This window comes from Phyllostomus hastatus, unplaced genomic scaffold, assembly GCF_019186645.2.
Source record: "Phyllostomus hastatus isolate PE091 unplaced genomic scaffold, TTU_PhHast_1.1 phas_scaffold_385, whole genome shotgun sequence".
NCBI lineage: Eukaryota > Metazoa > Chordata > Mammalia > Chiroptera > Phyllostomidae > Phyllostomus > Phyllostomus hastatus.
The window spans coordinates 15,469,428-15,489,506 of record NW_025334026.1 but is presented as its reverse complement, the minus strand read 5'-3'; the positions used below and the strand labels follow the sequence as shown (position 1 = coordinate 15,489,506).

Here is a 20,079-nt window from a genome sequence, read left to right as displayed (position 1 = left end):
TGGGGGTCTTGGGAGCTGCCCCACTGCCCAGGGAGTCTGGTTCCTCCCACACCTAGAGCTAGCCCCCGTGGGATGTGGCCCTGCTAGTGTGCAGAGAATGGCTCTACAGCCTGAGTCAGGAAGTATGAGAGGGTTCTTACCATGGCCCAGCGAACCCCTCACCCTTCAGACTGGGCTGGCTGTGCCCAGGTCCCCGAAATGGATTTTAGGTATCATACGCTAATGATCCTGCTGGTATTGGGTGTGAAAAGGCCTGTTGCTGGTGTGATCAGGAAGGCTTTCTGGGACACAGCTATAGGACTGCAAGTGCTACAGAACAAATGGGGGGGGGGGCTGGGACGATATACTACTACTGAAAGAAGCCTCCAGGTCCATTATGTCCGCCGCCAGAGGAAAAATGTCTCTCAATGCCAGAGATTCATGAAAAGGAAAGTAAATGTTTATTTAATGCTATACAAACTTAAAGTAGTGACCTAATGTCTTTACCAAAATCCCAAAGTCCCTTAAAACACCCACAAACAGACACAGTTCTTCCTTCCCCCTTTGCCCAGTCCAGAGTACCGTATCTCAGGAAAGGAAATAGAAGTCCATGGCTCAGGCAGTCCTCTGGTTATTCCCAGTTAGTACTCAATGCCGACTGGGAGACCTCCCTGGGTTCCTGGCACCCTCGGCTGAGTCGCCGGGATCTCTACTAAAACCAGGTGGTGGTTCCCCCTTCTAAAGCTGCGCATGGTTCTCCCTCTCAATGGCTGCCCCCTCTGGGTTTAAATCCCCGCGCCAGTCTTCCTCTGCAGCCCCATTTCCGACTCCTCCCACACTCGCCTTCACATGCCAGAACTCATACCCTTCCAGCTTTACTGGACTGCCATCATGAGTCTGGGCAGGTGTGGCCCCAAGTCCTGGAGCCAATCATTTCCAAGCTCCCATGCAGGTGCTGTAGCTGCGGGGGGGGGGGGGGGGATCTGCCCCCAGTCACATCTTGGTGGGGAAGTTACTTCCATTCCCCTGGCTCAGGGCATGGCCACAGCTATTTAACATATCTAAGCGACCAGCCAAAGGCTATAGATATGTTAAATGACCACGCCAGAGGTTAGCTGCAAGGCTGTTGCTATGCAAAACAGCTCTCAATGGCCCTGCTCCATTTGTCCCTTCCCCCAACCCACACCTGGGGAGTGGGAGTGAGGACATCCAAAAGTCCCCTGTACACCTTGAGTTCTGGACCCCATTTCAAATGCCCATTTGGGGTCCCCCCTCTTGACTGCACCCTGTAACACAAGGAGCTGGGGAAACAGACTTTTATTTGAGCAATTTTTTAAGGAAAGCAGTGCTTGTAGAAGCTCAAGTGGTTGTGTATTAGTTTTTGTGGCTATTTTAAGAATTTACTACTAATTTAGTGGCTTAAAACAACACAAATTAATTCTATACTTCTGGGAATCCGAAATCCAAAAAGCATCTTCTGAGGATAAAAATCAATGTGTCAGCAGGGATGCCTCCCTTCTGGAGGCACCAGAGGAGGAGGTTTCCTTGCCTTTCTAGCTTATAGAGGCCATCTGCATACCTTGGCTTGTGGCCTCTTCCTCCATCTTTCAAGCCAGGAATGGAAATAACAAATGATCATTGTTTAAAATCACTTTTAAAAAACAACTAGGAGTGTAACATTTTTAAATCTCTGACACATACCCTCTGCTTCTGTTGTCATATCTACCTTATCTGCGGTCTTCCTGCTTCTTTTACAAGCACACTCCTTGTGTTAGTTTGCTAGGGCTGCCACAGACTGAGTGGCTTAAACAACCAAAATCTATTTCTTCACAGTTCTTGAGGCTGGAAGTCCAAGATCATGGGGTTGGCAGGTTTAGTTTCTCCTGAAGCTTCTCTCCTTGACTTGCAGGCAACCACCTTCTTGCTATGTCCTCCCACAGCCTTTCCTCTGTGCATGTGCATCTCTGATGTCTCTGTGTCCAGCCTCCTCGTCTTATAAGGACACCAGTCAGAATGGAGTAGGACTGACCTTAATGGCCTCATTTTAACTTACCTCTTTAAAGGCCCTATGTCCAAATACAAACATTTGGAGGTATTAGGGGTTAGAGCTTCAACATATAGATCTGGGGGCACATAATTCAGCCCATAATCCTCCCCATGTCAAGATCCTACACTTAATAACATCTGAAAATCCTTTTTGTTGTAAGGTAACATTCATTCAGTTTTGGGGGATTAGGATGTGTGTTGCGACCCGCCCTGCCTGGTATCAGAAGCTGTAACCCCCGCCTAGGCTAAGGCTGAGGGAACGACCTTGGAACCATAAACCACCAAGGAGACAAGCTTATTTCCCTGGCAGGAGTGCTGCTTCTGCTACTTCATCCATAACTGGCCCCCAATGCTTGGTTGGTTAGCCAATGACGGGTAAGATTCCCCAAGGGGGGAATGACCTAAGACAGGGACGATCACGTGGGAGGCCCCCAAGAAAGGACTTTGGGGGCTACGGCAAAAGGGGGTGATGGACCCTTGCCCCTCGGCTTTGACATAGCCTGAGTCCTCATTGTCTGAAAGAAAATCTCCTTATCTCTTGGTTGCCTTAGTTCCCTTGCTCCACCTAAGCCTGAAACAATGACAGAGGGTGGTGCAGTCCTGTGCTGAAAAGGGTGGGTTTCCCGGGTGATCAGGCCTATATGTAAAATCCTGTGAAACCTGCTTTGTTTAGAATGCTCTCAGTTGAATGATAAGGGTCCAAGGAAGAAGTAAGTTTATTCCTTAAAGTTTTACAGTTCTTTGACCCTGACTCAAAATAGGCCCTCAGACTTCCTTGTTACCTATTGTTTGATCCTTACTTCCTAGCAATGAGTAATGAGCTTTACCTGAATTCTTATGCAAACAAACCAAAAAAAAGCCTCTCCTGCGGGGGAACGGGGCACCCTCCAGGAGAGAGGGTGGCCATGGCGCTCTCCCCACCAGAGAGAATGGCCATCCCATTCCTACTTCCCCACAGGACTTGGTTGTCTCTGTGTATGTTTTTCTCGAGTGTTGACGAGCCATCCACAGTGTTCCACAGTCACTGCCAGCCAGTGATCGTGACAGATGTGGACCTCTTTGCCCAGATCATTATTCTGTCTACTACCGGGCACGAATGAACAGGGTGAAGAACAGCTGAAAAAAAAAGCCACTTTAGAAGGTTTGTTTTGGACTGTGTGTCTCAGGGAAGCAAACAACCTGAGGAGGGTTCTGATCCCAGTTCAGTCTCCTGAGATCTCACCAAGCCAGGCTCGGGGCTAGGGAGGAGGCAGTTTCATCCTGAAACCCACGCCGCAGTCTAAGAGGTCTTTATGTCCCACATCCTGAGGATGTGGATGGGACTTCTCATGCCATACTGGGAGTGAGGGAGGACCAAGTAGCCTGAGAGGCAGGCCCTGGGGTTTCTGCAGCTGCCCTGGGAGTGACAGCCAGGGCCACAGCCGGCTGAGACCAAGATGAAAGGTAAAGTGGTGCCAGCAACGCTTGTAATTCTTTGCCCTCCTGCAGCTTCCAGCTCAAGGGACGAAGATTGGCCAAAGTGGACCCTGGCAGAAAGAGGTCCCAGGCTGGGCCTATCTAACTGGTGTTTGAGCACTGTAGTCTCCCAAGGCCCCATGCTCAAGAGAGAGTCCTGTGTTTGGAGTTAATGCTCCATGGTCACTGTCTTGACATTCTTGATGATTCTACCTTTGAATTTATGTTTTAGAAGTGGTCTGATGGGACAGGGGAGCATGTGCTAGTGTCCTGCCTCCCCTGGATGCGTTCTTGACTTCTAGATCCCTGCTCCTACCAGGTGACCGTTGCCACCCTCCTTCCCTGGCAGGAACCTGGGTGTAGGCACAGGGAAGGTCTGGGTCTAGGTCAGGGTCAGGTACATCTGTACCAAGTTATGGGGCAGAACCCAGCATGCCTATGGGGATCTGCACCCGAGTATTTCCCTGTCTGAGGGATATGGACACTAAATAGCAAATAAACACTATGACAGGTTGGGTGACTGTAGAAGAGAGAAAATGGCTTTGGCGTTGCTTTATGAACATGAAGCCCTGTGTTTTTTATTTGCACCAGAACTTACACCACATGTGGCCTGTCCCCGGTCCCAGGAGGAGGTACAGAGTCAGCGCCCCAACCCATGGTGGTGTTTGGAGAAAGGGCTCTCCCGATTTCCTTAGACAGATTCCTTCCTTAATAATGAAACATCTCCGAGTTTTCCCCACGGAGACAGCATTCTCACTTGCATCCTCCCCAGCCCCTTCTACTTAAGACCTGGGGAAGGTCTTAAGTAATGGATGCTCGAGTGGGATGAGGGTGAAGAAGCATAAAGGTGCTTATAAACAACATGCCCAGGTGGTTTATTGAAGTTTAAACTCCAGCCCCTCTTCCCAAACACCACTCGTTGGCCATAAGGTCCCAGCCATCTCTCCCACCAAGAGCTTCCCAGAGCCTAGGAAACTTTCCAGGGTGGGCCCTAGGTGCGAGGGACCCAGCTCCTGAAGAGCAAGGGGCTGTGACCGATGGAGCAGATGCCGCCATCTGATTAGCTGTATGGTGGTCCCTTTTGGAAGGGACTGCTCACCTGCTCCTACACTGCAGAGCCAAGAGTGTGTGGGTATTTTACACTGGACCCCTAGGGAGACTAGAAGAGCTAATGAAAAATCAGTCAGCAATGAGTGTTGCAGTCACCCAAAAATCGCTGAAATGGGAAGAGCTGGAGCTCTTAGCCTGGAGCAGGGTCATGTGACCCTCCCCCCTCAGAAGTTATTATCTATGTTCCAGACGTCCCCGCTGAGTGCGTTGGCGGCCCCCTGCAGCGTCCAGGTGAGCAGGGCCAGCTGGCGCCTGAAGCGGCTCTCCTGGAAGCCCAGGCCAGGCATCACTCCAGAGGAGGCAGCCCCCAGGGCCCCGGAACCGTTGGAGCGCAGCAGCCGCACGTGGTCGAGCAGAGCGCCCAGCGTGTGATCTCCGCGGCCCAGGAAGATGTGGCGGAACGGGGAGTCGGCTGGTGACACGTACTGGGACAGGAAGTAGAACTCCACCTGAGCAGAGAGGGTGATCAGATCCAGGGTCGGGCTCTGGCCACGAGTGAAGGCCTGAACACCCACTCCAAACCGATACTGGAACCTAGTGCCAGCTTAATACACAGTCGAGCAGCTTAAGTCCCACCTCCCTTTGGCTACCCAGTCAGGAGTGGCCACTTTGTACGTCACTAGTAACCTTGTAGGAATCGTCCTCCAGCTGTGTTTTGGGTTGAACCCCTTTCTTTTCCTCCCTTAAACCTCCAGGTCTGCATGTAGGTCTCCCCAGCCTTCCCTTCTCACCACTCACTTCCCTGCCGAGAACCTCAGAGAACAGTCTGGTCCCGCTGTCCCTAACTTTCCCATACCCAGACATTCCGCCTCACCTCTGCCAATGTCCATAGCCCCAAGTCACAGGTCAAGGAGACAGCCCAGTCCTAATGAAGTGCCTGACTCTGTCCTCACCCTCTGACTCAGCTGCTGTTTGTCTGTCCCGAGATGGCCTTGCTCCTACCCCAGTTCTCCTCCCACCTTTCTGCCAGCCTCCCTGTTTCCTTCTGCTCCCCCAGTGGGCGGGCCCAAGGTTTAACATCTGCCTTCTGCTCTTCGCTGCACCTACAGTCCAATGGTTTTCAAATCTGGCTGCATATTAGAATCACTAGGGGAAGATATTTAAGATACTACCACTGCCTCAGCACCACCCAGCAAAATCAATCTCCAAGGGCAGTCTCACACCCTCATACCTCCTTAAGGCCTCATTCATTCACAAGCCCATCCATATCCTTAACTTCAACCAGGACCTTGTGGGGACAGCTGGCAATTCTACTTGATAAATCATTTACTAGAATCCTGCCCTCCAGCCTCCTGGGCCTCCTCACTGGGGCAGGGGGCACCTGGACACAGCCTCACACATGTGGGCACCAACTTCTTCCAAAACTCGACCCTTGCACCCACACTCCCTCCTGAACACCATGGTCTTCCTCAGATGCCAGGATCTCAGCCCCAAAGGTGAGTGTGAGGGGGGTGAGCACAGACTTTGGAGTCAGACTGCCTGGTTTCTACTGCTTACTGAGATCTCAGATATATTACTTAGCCCACTGGAGCCTCGGTTTCTGTGCACAGTACTAGCAACCTCACAGAATTTGGGGGACTCTTGAGAAAGAAAAGCCCTAGCACATGGTAGCCCTTAATACATGGCAACTGCTGTGATTCTCCTCTTCTCTCAACACCCAGTCTGTCCATTTTACTTGCAAGTGTCTCACATCGGTGCAGTCGCCTCACCCACAGGTGGCACACGCTGCCACCTGCCACCCTCACCCAGAGCTAACACCATTCTGTCTTCAGGCTGTTTACAACTCCAGCCAAATCCTTCCTAACACTGCACTTTGCTCACATCGTCTCCCTGCTCAAACACCTTCCTTGATGCCCAGACCCTAAAAAACCAGTTCTCATCCTGATATCTAAGGCTCCCCATAGTTGGTCTCTAACTCACTACCTGGTGCTCCTCTCCCCTCAGCTTCTGCACAGGGCCTCTGCTCAGGCTCTGCTGGTCCCCACGCTGCTCACGAGGAAGGTCAGGCCCTACGTCACTGCTTCATCCTTATTCTCAGGCTCTCCACCCTCAAACATCCTTTTCATTTTGCACCAACTCAAGTTCTGTCTGTTGCTCGAGATCCATGCCACAGTATAAAGCAGGGGTCAGCAAACTTTTTCTGCAAAAAGCTAGACAGTAATCATTTTAGGCTTCTTGGACCATCATGTTTCTGTTGCAACTACTCGACTTTGCTGCTGTAGCACAAAAGCAGCTGTAGACAATATAAAAACCCTCGAGCGCGGCTGTGTTGCAATAAAACACTATTTACAAAAAGGCGGGCCAAATTTGGCCCTCTGGCTGTAGCTTACCAACCCCTGGTCTAGAGCCACAAAGTTGCCTGGGTCTGGCCTAGCTCTGTGTTGCAGGTTCTGAAATACCGAGTCTTTCCTTTCCAGCCTGAGTCTGAAGCCCGTGATCCCTCACGCACAGATGCTTTTGTCCCTTGGGGAGAAACTTCAGAGGTGAAGTAAGGGGGTATCTTTTTGTGTTCCTAGAGTCTGGCACAGCAGGAATTGAAGCAAGATCTGTGAGTGAGGATGAACCATGCCCAATCTCTTGTCTCACCACAGGGTCACAGTCTCAGTGGAGGGGACAAAGGGACGGGGAGAAGGAAGAAGAGGATACTGAGGAGAGGAGAATGAGACCAGAAGAAAGGAGCAGGTACGGAAGAGCGAGAGGGATGGCTCTGTGAACAGAAAAAAGGAATGAGGGATGTCAAGGGCAATGGGCAGGAACCCAAGTGGGAAAAGTGAATGGGGAGAAAGGACATGAACCTTCAAGGAGCAGATTTGTTCTCCCAAAACTGTGCATGTGAACACCATGGGTTCCCTGCTCACCCCATATTCAGTGAGGATAGTCCTGCTATGATTTTGCCCTATAGGCTTTTCCCCACTCTTACAGCCCTTATCTATTCATGTCCTGAGACAAAGGGTTGCCACATTGAGTTCTTGGGGTGAGGTTGTGGAAGGAAGAGGAGGGGTTGGAACTGGAGGTGGGGCGCAGATAGCAAAGTACTAAAGCTAAGCAGGACAGATTGCTCAGGAAATAAGATCTAGTATAACTTCCACGTGACACCTCCTCCAAGCAGCCTTTCTGGGTTTCACGCATCTCATTGCCAGAAGGAAGAGAGCTCTCCACACTCTGAATTTAAGACTTTTCCATCTCCAGTGCAATGACCCTGTGCCTCTGGTAAGGTAGACCATTGTGGGCTTGCTTTTTCTCTCCAGGGTGATGGGGGGGAGTGTGTGTGTGTGTTGGGGGACAGTGACCCAGTCCTGACATGTTGGCCAGGACTGTTGCCAAGAGACTGGCCCTCTCCGTCCGTTTCAACACTTCGCGGGACCTTCCTCGGTGGTCACTCCAGCCTGGCCTGTGAGCAGTGTGCATCCAGGACTGGAAGTACCTCAGAACAGCGATCGAGAGAATGTAGAAAGAGGGGCAAGGAGCAGAAAGAGAGGAAGGGGCTCGCACTAAGGGAGGTTGGGGATGGGGGAAGGGTAGAGGCGGATGGGGGAAGGGTAGAGGCGGATGGGGGAAGAGTAGAGGCGGGGCCTCACCCGCATGATGCGAACGTTGTACATGCGCATCAGCCTCTCGTCGCTGCTCTCAGAGCTGTAGATCTCCTTCCGCAGCTTCTCTGCCGCCCGGATGTAATCACCCCGCGCAGAGTACACCCACTGGAGGGTCAGTCCGCGGGCCTGAGGGCAGGGGCACGGGTTGGGGCGGGTGGCAGGACCCAGGACCCAGGACCCAGGACCCAGGACCCGGCCTTGGACGGAGGTCAAGGGGCTGAGGGCTGGGCTGGGTCTGACAGGAGTAGGGAGGTATAGAGGGACAGAATGCTGGGGCGGAATGAAGGGAGAGGGAAGACCTGTGTGGTTGGGGGCCGGGAGGCAAATCCGGGGGGCTTGGGTGGGGCTTAGATGACTGGGGCAGGAGTAAAGGGGCCAGGTTGCCAGAGGGGACCTAGCCCCACCCCTCCTAGGAGAGTGGGGGTGGGAGGGATCAGACAGCCTGGCCTGGGCAGCACTTCAAGGGGATATAGTGCCCCCCAACCCTAGAAGGCGTGAGCAGGGTTGGCGTCTTGGACCTTGAGGTCCCCAGAGAACTCGTTGAGGCTGCCGATGTGCCTGAGGACCACGTCCCCGTAGCGGCCGAAGTCGAGGGGCAGCAGGTGATCGTGACTGAGCCGGATGAGGAGTAGCCCTGCGAGCTGGGCCACAGCCTGGGCCACGGCTGGCAGACGGCCCCGCAGCGCCTTGTGCAGGTTTTCGTACGTGTCGTCCTTCGTGTGCAGAAACGGGTATGCCTGGCCATCCTGCAGGGACAGAGGGTGCTGGCGCAGGGGCGTGGTGCCGACAGGAAGAGGGGCTGCTGCTCTTGGGCGGGGCCAGGGAGTCTCACCTCCACGAAGGAGAACTCCATGGCAGGAACCCCCGCAAAAGCAGTGAAGGAATAGGCACTGCTGTCCATGGGCAGTGGCTGGATCCTGGGGTTGGACGGCAGGTTGGAGTGCTCTGTGGGTTCAGGCTCCTGCCACATCATCCCCAGCTTTCCTCCCTCCCACCTTGTCCTAACTTACACCTCTGCGTCCCAGCTCTGATTGTTGAACAGCACCTGCTCGTAAAGGGTCTGCCCACTGTGGTTAGGAGAGTCCACCTGAGGGCAGGGTTGGGGACACGGTCAGGCCCCGAGCACCCCTCCACCAGCTTCCTTCCATTCCCTGCTCTTGGCTAGACTCTTGCCTGCTTTATGATGCTCTCAATGAGGCTGATCAGAAGGGGGCTGGTCTTGGCATGGAATTTGTCATCCCCTGCAGAGGAGGAGGCCAAGGTCAGGGCTTGATCCCAAGGGCAGGGGTGCACCTGAGGGAGTCCAGATGGTGTCATTGCCCCTGCTCACCCAGCACAGCGCTGTCCAGGCTCACGTAGACTACGGCTTTCAGGTGCAGCAGGCTGAGGTATCCCTGTGGGTCAGGCGAATGGAGTATGGAGCCCCTCCCCATGTCTCCCCACTGCCCACCTACCTGCCTAGGACCCCACATTACCTCCAGCCACTCCGTGGAGCCCACACTCCCAAAGTCACCTCCATCCCAGCTGATGAAGAGAAGACTTCTTCGAGGCCGGAAGCCTGGGGACAAAGCAGGGAGGGAGGATGGGCTCAACTGGGAGCCAAGCAAAGACCCCCTCTTTATCTTCCTCTGCCCTGGTCCCCTGGGGTCTCCTTCCCTCTCATCAAACACCCAACCCAGCCCATCTCACCTGGGTCTGCTCACACTCAACTCCAAGAGTGATGGAGATGGCTTACACATGGGGTTTCCTGTTTCACCTGCCCTCAGACCCTGGACTGTTACTACTTCCATGTTTAGAAGAGGAAACTGGGATGCAGTCACTTTCCCAGAGCCACGCATGACATGAGTGGCCAGGTTTGGAGCCCAGGTCTGAGTGGTCACACTCCAGCCTGTGCCGCTGATTGCCTCTCTGCCCCATCCCGACTCAGGCCACAGCCTTGGCTGCCTGGCCCAGGCCCTGACCTTACCGTTGCTCACCATGGAGGAGAAGGTCCGCACCAGCTCCAGCAGTATGGCGGTGCCCACAGCAGACTTGGCTGCTCCAGGGCCCCACGCATCCCTCTGGGCCCCAATGACAACGTAGTGATCTGGGGGAGGGGATGTTGGGGTCCACCTGTTACACTGGCAGTACCCAGAGGTGTCTCCCCCCACCCTGGAAGGGTGGGTGCTCACAGGACCTTACCGGCATTTCTCCATGCCCCCAACCAGTCTGTTTCAGCCCCTCACATGTCTGCACCCCCGGCTGTGACTCAAGACAGTGCCCCTCCTCCCCTTGGCCTTGCCTGGATCATTTGTTCTTTAGTGGAGTGCGTAGGGTCATTCCTGACTCCATTATCTCCCAGGTCAGCCATGTCTTGCTGTTCTCCAGGAGTTTCCCCTTTCAAGTCTCTCCACCCCTGCTCCAACCACCAGCTTCCTCACCTGAGCCCATCACTGGACTCCCTGTGCCACTCCCTCAGTGCTTACCGGTACCACACTACTTCCCAGGTTCTTGTGACCCCATTCATCAGCTCAACCACTTAGAGTGGAGAACCACTTTGATTCCCCACTGCTATCCATGTGTATGCTTGCAAGGCTCACCTGCATGACCTGGCCTCCCTTTCATGCTCTAACATCCAGCTTGTGCTTGTTCACCTCCATGCTAGACACATCACAACTGCATTCTGTCTCTGGCCATGTTGGACCTTGAAATCTCACTACTACCCTCCCCAGTCCCAGTCCAGCCCCAACTTGCCAGACTCCCTCCCCGTTAACCCTTGCCACACCCTTCACTTTAGCCAAAGCCACCTCCCTCCTCTGGGCCCCATCTCTGGTCAGGGTTTATAAACAGCTCCCCTGCCACAGGTTGGGCAAGCAAACGCACCTGGCTCTGATCGGCCCTCGATGCAGCCGAAGATGTTGCTGATGGGAGTGGAAGCCCTGTGGTTGTTGACCCCTAGGAGCAGGCCTGGCCCAGGGCCCAGGCGATAAGGGGAGCCTGGGAGCCGTCCCTGCCATTCCCGTGGGGCCGCAGGACCACCAGTCTTCCTGTAGAGGTGTGGGGCAGAAAGGGTTGGGAAGAGCAGACAGGCTCAGGCTAGAAAAGAGCCAAAGCCCCTCTTCCCTCCCTCCCACCATCGGGCTCCTGCTCTCTGCCTCTGCACCCTGCTCAAGGGTGCCTGGTGAGGTGGGTATGGTGTCAGCAGGAGCTCCACTCACCAAACAAAGGGCCCTGGCAAGAGGCAGTGCCCCCTCAGTAGAGCCACCCTCTTCGAGTTCACCCAAAGGCAACTGGTGGACTTGCCGCCTCTCCTGGTGCCCACACGCCCCTCACCTCAGCAGGAGGGAGGCAACATCCGCACTGATGGGCTGGGCTGGGATGCTCGGAAGGCCTGAGGACTGGACTGGCGGAAACTGGGTTTGGTTGAAGGAAGGGAAGCCAGGTGTGTAGGGGTCCCCAGTTCCCAGGTGCACCTGTGAGGTGAGGGGTGTCCACTCTGAAACTGGGCCAGGCTCTCAGAAAGTGTGCGAGCCTCATCCCAGGCCAGAAGGTGCAGCCCTGGGGCCTTAGGAAAGCACTGCTAGCTCCCCCCAGACTTACATGTCCGTACACAGCCCGGGCGCTGGACAGGCCTGGCTTGTGTGGGTCCTGGGAAAAGTCAGCTGGGTCGGGATATATGAGAACTCCTCCCGCCCCAAAGTCCTGGGCACTGGCCACCTAGGGAAGGAAGGGGCTAAAAGACTCTCCCAGAGAAAACATTTGTAAGGGCGGGAAAAGCAAGTAAAAGTGAAGTGACACACCCTTTGATCTGCACTTGTAGAGCCACAGAGGCTGTGGACACCTGGCCCGCATCTTTGCGCCCTCCCACAGTGCCTTGGCAGCCTCAGACGCCGCAGTACCCAGTATTCCCCGCGTTTCTCCCCCGTTCAGGACCTCCTGATTTTGTTCGCGCCAATTGTCTTACAACCAACCCACTTGGTTCCGTTCTTTTCTCCCTCTAACAGCCTCCTAGACACTTCCCATGTGCCGCTATCCGATCCTGGGGTTCCCCAGCCTGCACCCTCCCCCGCTGCACTTCATTCTCCCCTCTCCGGTCCCCGATCCAGGGACCCTCACCTTCTGGGCAAAGCTGATCACCCCCAAGCGCACCAGCAGGAGGCGCCCTGCCGGCTCCACACCCTGCGCCCGCAGGTGCTGCAGGTCCTCCGACCGCCCGTAGTGGGCATACACCAGCTCTCCCTGAAGATGGGAAGGTCTGTCAGGCATGCTCAAGGCATCCCTCCTCTGCCGAGAAGGAAAGGGGGCGTGGCAGGAGGCGCTCACCGTGGCGTTGCCAGTGGCGCTGTAGGGACAGTAGACGTCCGGGTCCTCCAGCGGCAGCTGCTCCCCGGGCCTCCCGGCCTCATCGACCCAGTGCAGGGTGTTGGGGTGAACCCTGAGGAGTAGGGGTGGTGACGAACCGCACCCCGCGCGCACCACCCCACGACCCTCACGCACTCACCGGTCTGGGAACTGCAGCCCCACGTAGTGCGTGTCTGTCCACACGTGGTCCAGCTTCTGGCGAGAGAGCTCAGCACGGACGTCCTGAGCCAGGGCGGCCATTCCGGCTGATCCGGCAACCCTTTCCCTTAGGCTGGTTTGCCTGAGCAAGGAGAGGTGGAATTGGTTGATGCTCAGGAGGGGAGAAGGGCCAGGACTTTGAGCTCCTGGAGGAGCTGCTGCGGGTGGCGGAGAAGGATGTCCGATAAGTGGGGTGGCCCTGGATCCTGCGCTGTGAGGGGCTCCTAAGCCATCACCATCCATCCCATCACCACTAGGGCTGTGACCCATAGTATCTGCAGGGTCGGTCTCATGCTTAAAACATTAGCTGCCAATAGCTAGGGGTTATGTCCACCATTTCATGGGTTCTTCCTGGCTCAGGTCAAACTTCAGTCTACTTTCTCTTTCACACATAAGCACTCTGCCCTGTGCTCTGCCCCAGCATGAAAACACTTGTCTTCTAAAGGGCTGGCTGGCAGAGACAGGACCCTCCATCTCCCCCATCCTCCAGCTGGGCCTCATGGACACCCTACACCAAGGTTCCCAGTGGGATCATGGAGTCACTAGTCTCACTGGACACCTCACCCTGTCTTCTTCCCTAGTCACCACCTACCTGTCTAGCAAGTCTATTGTCATCTGAACTCTCCCTGTTCTTCCATCTCACCTCTGCCACAGCCCCCCAATGGCCTCCCTGTCAACTGGGTCCACCTGTGCCCTCTCCATGGCAAATGAACTCCTCCCTCCTCAGCACTGTCACTACTAAATACCCTTTCTACCCCGGCCTTGGCTGAAACGCTGCTCTCCCTCGAGAAGCCAGGTCTCCTGTGGGGCCCCCGAAGGTGGCTCAGGTTCCCATTCCACCTGGCTTGGAGCGGAGGCCCCGCTGCTCACATTTCTGACCTCTTCTCGGGTAAAACGCCGCCCTTTGAAGCCCGCGCCCTCCAACTCTCCCACTCTCTGCTCCTCCTCACTGCTGTTATCTTCCAGCCCAGCGATTTTCAGCTGGGGTGCCGCAGGATTTCAGTAATTAGTTTGTGTGCCTCGAGACGAAAAAGGTTGGAAATCACTGTTCTAGCCAATCGGTCATTTGTCCGCTTTCACTGAGGACTTTGGCATCTGGCTTATTGTTTTCCTCTTCACACCATGATCCACTAAGCTTCTGCACTGCTTCAAAATCCAGATGGATGTGTGCCTTAGTCTCAGCCACCGCCCTCTCACCTCTCACGAGGACTATTGCAACCCATGGTTACAGCGACTTTCTCAGTACCATTCCTGCCACTAACCCCCTAGTCCCCATCCAGGAGCTCAACTGTCTGCTTGAAACTGCACCTATTGATGCATTCATAAACAAGAAAAGGGGTCACACACTGGATTCCTACTCAGCAGTAAGGGGCAATACACTAGATAGACACACCGCAATATAATACACCCTGAAAACACTGTTAGGTTAAAAAAAGTTTATCAAAATTAAAAGCTTACACCAGAGCCCTGACTGGTGTGGTTCAGTTGGTTGGGCATCGTCCTGCTAGGCAAGAGGTCCCCGACTTGCTTCCTGGTCTGCTGGGTCTCCCCTATTCTGGCTCACATGGGAAAGGGGGTGGGCATCAGCTGATTGATATTTATCTGTCTCATGGACATTTCTCTCCCCCTCTTTCTCCTTCCCATCCCCTCTCTCTAGAATGAATCAATAAAATCTCTTAAAAATAAATAAATAAAAGCACACACTAGAGGTGGCTGTCTCTGAATACTAACTCTTGGAGTGACTTTTTTAAAAAATTCTTTGTATTTTTTCATGTTGCTTAAATATAACATAATGAATGTATAGTATTTCACATAAACATTGTTTTGAAAAAATCTACACATGCACATAAAACATGACATATGTGACAAAGCTGCATGTGTATTTAAAGGCGCACATTGAACCCATCAGATGAGGTGCTTATGGCAGAGAGAGCGGGGAGGAGCGCTCGGGGATAGGGAGGGAAAAGGAAACAGGAAAGCCCTTTCTCCCTCAGTGACCAAGAAGGACACTGGGCTGCAGTCTCAGGGCTATGACGAGCTCCCTTCTTTGCCCCTGACCTTAGAAAGCTCCCTCACCCCAAATCTGATCATGATACTCTATCACTAGAAACTTTTTAGTTCTCACTTGTTCCCCTTAGAATGAAATCCAAAGAAGTTCATATAGCCAGTGAGGCCCTTTTTGCCTGATCCATATCCACCTCAACAGCCGCACTTTCTTTTACTCTCTCCAACAGGCTGCCGTCTTCCTGGCTCAGACCCTTGCATGTGGTAGTCTTTGGCTTAAAATCCTTTTCACCTTGTCTTTGCCTGGTGGCCAAATCACCCCTCAGGTCTCAGCTTGTCACTTCTTCAAGGAAGTCTTCCCTGACCCCCAAACTAAATTAGGATCCCTGGGTTATGGTCACTCCTCACATCTTTACTTTTCCTTCAAAGCCATGAGCCTAGTAATACTCGTGCAGCCATGAGTGTGGTTATAACTTTAGCATTGATTTCCTTGAATAGACTATAGGCTCCATGAGGGCAAGATCCAGACTGTTTTGTTCTCTGTTATATTGCCCCCAGCTACTCAGCCCAGAGCTGGGCACATAATTGATGCTCAAAATATTGGTTGGATAAATGAATGAATGGTCTCATCAATGTCACCTCCAGTCCAGCCATCCACTTCTTTGGCCACACCCTGGATCTTGTCATTGCCTAGAACTCCATCTCCAGAATATTTATCCATTGAGGATTTACCTGCTAAGTACCAGGCACTGTGGTAGGGGCTGGAGACTTCAAGAAAATTAGGACAGAGTTTATCAGATAAATCTTAAAATCTCCAGAATCCTACTCTCTCTCTCTGACTAGAGCTTTTCAGGTTCCAGCTTACTCCCCTACCCTTACTATACCTGCTCTTCAGCCTCACTGAATATTCCAGACTGTCCAGTTTCTCCAAGCCTATCATCAGCTCCTGGTTTCCCTTCCCTTCCCCGTCCAACTTAGAGTCACTTCACTACTTGCTACCCTCTTGCCTCCTTGCCCTTTGATGGCATCCACTGGGTGACACCTCACCCCTAGATCTGTCAAACCATCCACCTGATCAGCCTGTACCTATACTGCCAAGTGTGGCTCAAGAAGATGAAAAAGAAAACAACCCTCATGTCGTTGATGTCACAGATTTTAGGTCTTTTAGCAAGGCAGATAGAGTGATATTAAGAGTGATCATGTTTAGTCCTGGCTGGTGTGGCTCAGTGGACTGAGTGCCAGCCTGTGAACCAAAGGGTTTCCAGTTCCAGTCCCAGTCAGGGCACATGCCTGGGTCATGGGTCAGGTCCCCAGTAGGAGGCACGAAAGAGGCAACCACACATTGATGTCTCTCTCCCTCTCTTTCTCCCTCCCTTCCCCTCTCTAAAAACAAAAAAACAAATAAAACCTTAAAAAAAGAGTGATCACATTTAGTGTTGCTCTCATGAAGAAAAGGAAATATATTAATACAAATTACTACATAAGCATGGTAAGAACAATTAAGTGATCATCTCCATACATCCTAGAAAAATATTAGAAAGAAATTCCATAACTGTCCCTCCTTTCCTGATCATTAAAAATAAAAAATAAATCCCAGCCCTGGCCAGTGTGACTGAGGATTGAAGCATCATCCTATAAACCCAAAGGTTGCAGGTTCGATTCCTGATCACAGCACATACCAAACTTGTAGGGTAGGTCCCTGGTCAGGATAAGAGGCAGCTGATCAATGTTTCTCTTCCTCTCTCTTTCCCTTTCTTCCCCCTCTCTAAAATCAATAAGCATGCCCTCTGGTGAGAGGAAAACCACCCCCCATCCTCTGCTACAAAACTCCCAGTAAGCTAGGAGTAGAAGGAAACTTCCTTAATTTGCTTTTAAAAAGCTTTCCAGCCCTGGCTGGTATAGCTCAGTGGATTGAGCACAGGCTTGTAAACCAAAGGGTCACTGGTTCAATTTCCAGTCAGGGCACATGCCTGGGTTGCAGGCCAGGTCCCCAGTGGGGGACGTACAAGAGGCAACCACAGATTGATGTTTCTCTCTTTCTCCCTCCCTTCCCTTATCTCTAAAAATGAATAAATAAAATCTTTTTAAAAAAAAGAGCTTTCCAGAGTGGAGTCTGCAGCAAAGTTCCCACCCCATAACAAATATTATAAAAACATTCTTGTGACAGTCAGGAAATGGGTAAGGATATCTACTGTCATTGTTACCTAAACTCATGTCCTCTCCAATTCAATAAAAAATTAAAGAGAAATGAAAGGTACCAGCATTGGAAAAGAAGCTATGCATCTCTCAGTATGTATAGTTTATATGATTTTGTACTTAGAAAACCCAGGAGAATCCACTGAAAAACTATTTCTGACCTAAAAGAGGGCTCTTGGTGGCCTGACCTCTTCTGTGCACCTACCTGGCAGCTCCCCCCAGCAAGCAAAGGTGACTTCAGCACAAAAGAAACACTGGCCTGCTCGAGCTGTGCTGTAGGCGGCGCGCTCTGTGTCTGTATGGTTTCCCTCATAATGTAGATGGGGGATGGTCTGCTCCCACGAATAGATTTCCTTGCTTGTTTTTCGGATCCCTGATTCTGATACCTCTTCTCAGAGACCCCCAGAGCTCCCTGCTGCCACAAGTCAAAATCCAGGCTCCTTAGAGTGGCATTTAAGACTTTTCAGAGCCCTCAGAACCTAAGCTCTCTGCAGGTTCATCTCGGGATCTGTCCTTCCCCCTCTCAGCTTCAATTCCTGCTGTTTTTCCCAGGCCCACTGAGCAAGGAGGCCAGGGAGGCAGGTGGAAGGACTCAGAAGGGAGACCATGACACCAGGGTCCTGGGAAAGGAGAAAAAGAGGCTGCAGTGGAGAGGATGAGGGTTTCTGAGGGATGGGATGACCCCTACCTGATGGTGTTCTCCAGACTCCCCTCCCCCAGATGCCGCAGGAACATGGCCTGGAGGTCGCTCCAGTACAATGTGCTTTGGTGGGAGTCCGGGCCTGGCTCATAGTTCACATCCTCATTGACCACCAATACGTCGTTCCCGCATGCCTGGCAAGATCCTCGGAAGGCCACATAGCCCAGAAGGAAGGCTGGCGAGTAGCAAGATGGAGATTCTCCTTGTGCCCCTCCCTGGACCCCAGAAATCTCCCCCAGCCCAGGCCCTTCAGGGTGGGGGCGGAATGACTCTCACCCCCAGTGAAGATCAGCAGGGCTGTCAGGGCCAGGTAGGCAGCACCCCTTCGTCCTGCTGCCGCCCAGAGTCCAAGGTTTTGCCGCCCAGCTTGAGCGCCCAGGGGCTCAGGGCCCCTCAGCTCCATGGCACAAAAGTGGACTGGTGGCCCAGCAACCTCCTCCCCGTCTTCCTCTTCCTCCTCTGGGCAACCCTGCTGGGTGCCTTCCACATGCTTGTAGATGGTCTGAGAGGGTCGTGGGGACAACCTTTTCTGTGGGGAGCATGGTGGGCATGAGATTAGGGAAGGGGGTTTGTGGGGGGCAGGGAGGGACCAGGCAATAATAGGGTCAGTGACTTTGGGGTACCAAATGAGCACAAGGCAAGGAAAGGGGTCCTGAGAGGCAGGTTGGAGGGGAAATATTGAGGGGGGAAGGGGAGGGGCAAGCCTTGGGGTTTGGGAGGGGGCTGAAGGGCTGAGAGAGGAGGCCTAAGGTGTTTCCCGACCCCACTCAGTCTTACCGCTCCCTGGAGTAGACCCCAAAGCGGCTCCATGCTCATGCCCCCTCCTGAGTCCTGTGGGCTGTTCCCTACCCCCAATGATAAACCGTTTGTGGGAGCCCTGTCAGGGCCCCTTATCAGCCCTGGCAGGCAGCCTAAGCTCCGGTGTTTCTTGCTCCCCCCAAGGGTGGGGGCACAGCCCTGGCCTCAGTCCAGCCTTCCTCACATGGCCCCCCAGCCCAGGAGAGAGGAGGAGGGGTTGTTCCCTCCCCTGCCAATCCTTCCACAGTCCCAGTCCTGCCCCATCCCTGCAAAGCAATCAATTTTTGACCTTGGGACAGACTTTGGTCTCCCAGTTCCCATCAGGAGTGGGGGAGGGGTAGTGATGGCTGGGGAGGGTGTAGATATGGATGGCCCCACCCCTCTCCTGCTTCCACCCCTCCCAGTGTCCTGGGGACCCTTCCTAGCTCCCCACCTTGAAAAATCTCTGCCCCTCCTCACCTGCTTGCAGGCCCAATGCCCAGGCCCTGGTATCACATTAGCTGTCCTCTCTGTGTGCCAGCCCCAGTGGGATTCTGAGCTGAAGATGCAGCAGTGGTGTGACCTGGGGGTTTGGTCTAGCTATGTGGTGTCTTGTCTCATGAGAACCAGACTGATACTGGGTCTCAGGCTTCTACTGCTGGGCAGGGAAGGGCATGAGTTGTAGCACATGGCCTGGCAGGACCAGCGAGTGCTCCAGGATGAGGGTCCTGGAGTCAGGGATCTGTGGGTCAAGGCCCACAGGCAGTGGTGGAAGGAGTCCTGGCCAAAGCATGGGCAGAGCTTTGTGACCTTGGACAATTCATGGTCCTCTTTGGGCACTTCTGCCCCTTTCGTGACTAAAGCACTTGGGCCACACGGGTTTCTACTTTTGGGTCTGGGGACCCAAGAAACACCATCACTGTCACAAACCGCTAAGTTTTACCCACAATTTCAGGCAGGGAGAGCAGGTCCCCAAGCCGGGCCGGAGACCCCAGGACAAGTAGTTCTGGAACAGAACGGCTCAGGGGTCTTGTGTGGGGGTCACCCCTAGGAAAACCCAATTCCTACCCAAGTTGGGTGAAAAGTTCTAATTTGCTGGGGTGCACCCGTGCCCTAGTCCCCGCCCCATTCCTGTCATCGGCAAGAGCCCCGGGAAGGAAAACTGCCGCATAGCTTAGGCTCACCTCAGTTACAGGTCCGGGAGTGCTGGGACACAGAGTCTCGAGCGACCGACGCCCCGCCCACCCAGGCCCCACCTCCAGCCCGCCCACTCCTTCCCCGCCTCTTGCCCTGCCTTTACCTTGGCGTTCCCTTGCTTCTTCTCTCCAGCAACCCATTCCCACCCCAGCTCCGCTCCTCGCTGGGCGACTTATTGTACGTCTCTCCTGGGTCCTCTCTGCTGGGTCCTCGCTGAGTGATCCTCCCTGGATCGCGGCACCTTTCAAACCTGAGGCCTGTGTAGCTCCTGCGGCTCCGCCGGCCCACAGACCTTGCCCGGTGTCCTCCGTGGGATCACAGATGGATGCAGATGTTGCCCTCTGCCCTCTGCTCCAACCCCCAGACCCCTGCCCCCACTCCCCACCCCAAGGAGGCCAAACTTTTTTTTTCTTAAAACATTTTTACTCCTTTCAACCCGGAAACATCACAATCTAAGAGGACGAGAGGGGCGGGGAAAAGAAA

At 53.6% G+C, this 20,079-nt stretch overlaps 1 protein-coding gene across 4 annotated transcripts; it reads right to left on the bottom strand.

Moving 5' to 3' along the window:
- Window positions 1-4,032: 4,032 nt before the first annotated feature.
- Window positions 4,033-19,718, bottom strand: TFR2 (transferrin receptor 2). Of its 4 annotated transcripts, none has more exons than XM_045819469.1 (19): window positions 19,700-19,718; window positions 18,400-18,467; window positions 17,899-18,151; window positions 17,611-17,797; window positions 12,664-12,804; window positions 12,486-12,597; window positions 12,279-12,401; window positions 11,763-11,879; window positions 11,496-11,635; window positions 11,046-11,209; window positions 10,150-10,269; window positions 9,659-9,741; window positions 9,514-9,577; window positions 9,357-9,424; window positions 9,194-9,270; window positions 9,016-9,100; window positions 8,702-8,947; window positions 8,169-8,309; window positions 4,033-5,039 (listed from the first exon to the last, which is right to left on the bottom strand). In XM_045819469.1, exons 2-19 carry the CDS (start codon window positions 18,436-18,438, stop codon window positions 4,755-4,757), a joined length of 2,445 nt encoding a protein of 814 aa, XP_045675425.1. In that variant the 5' UTR covers window positions 18,439-18,467; window positions 19,700-19,718; the 3' UTR covers window positions 4,033-4,754. The 4 variants fall into 4 exon arrangements, with proteins under 4 accessions (XP_045675425.1, XP_045675426.1, XP_045675428.1 ...); XM_045819470.1 differs by having other exon boundaries at window positions 8,702-8,929; XM_045819472.1 differs by lacking the exon at window positions 19,700-19,718 and adding an exon at window positions 19,584-19,638.
- Window positions 19,719-20,079: the final 361 nt, after the last annotated feature.

Excerpts from the sequence above, each read along its gene's own strand:
- TFR2 (XM_045819469.1), bottom strand. The coding sequence starts at position 18,438 with ATGAGCATGGAGCCGCTTTGGGGTCTACTCCAGGGAGCG. Across the intron at positions 17,798-17,898 it reads CCTGCTGATCTTCACTGGGG|CCTTCCTTCTGGGCTATGTG; the intron begins GTGAGAGTCATT and ends GCTACTCGCCAG. Across the intron at positions 11,636-11,762 it reads CCCGGGCTGTGTACGGACAT|GTGCACCTGGGAACTGGGGA; the intron begins GTAAGTCTGGGG and ends CTCACCTCACAG.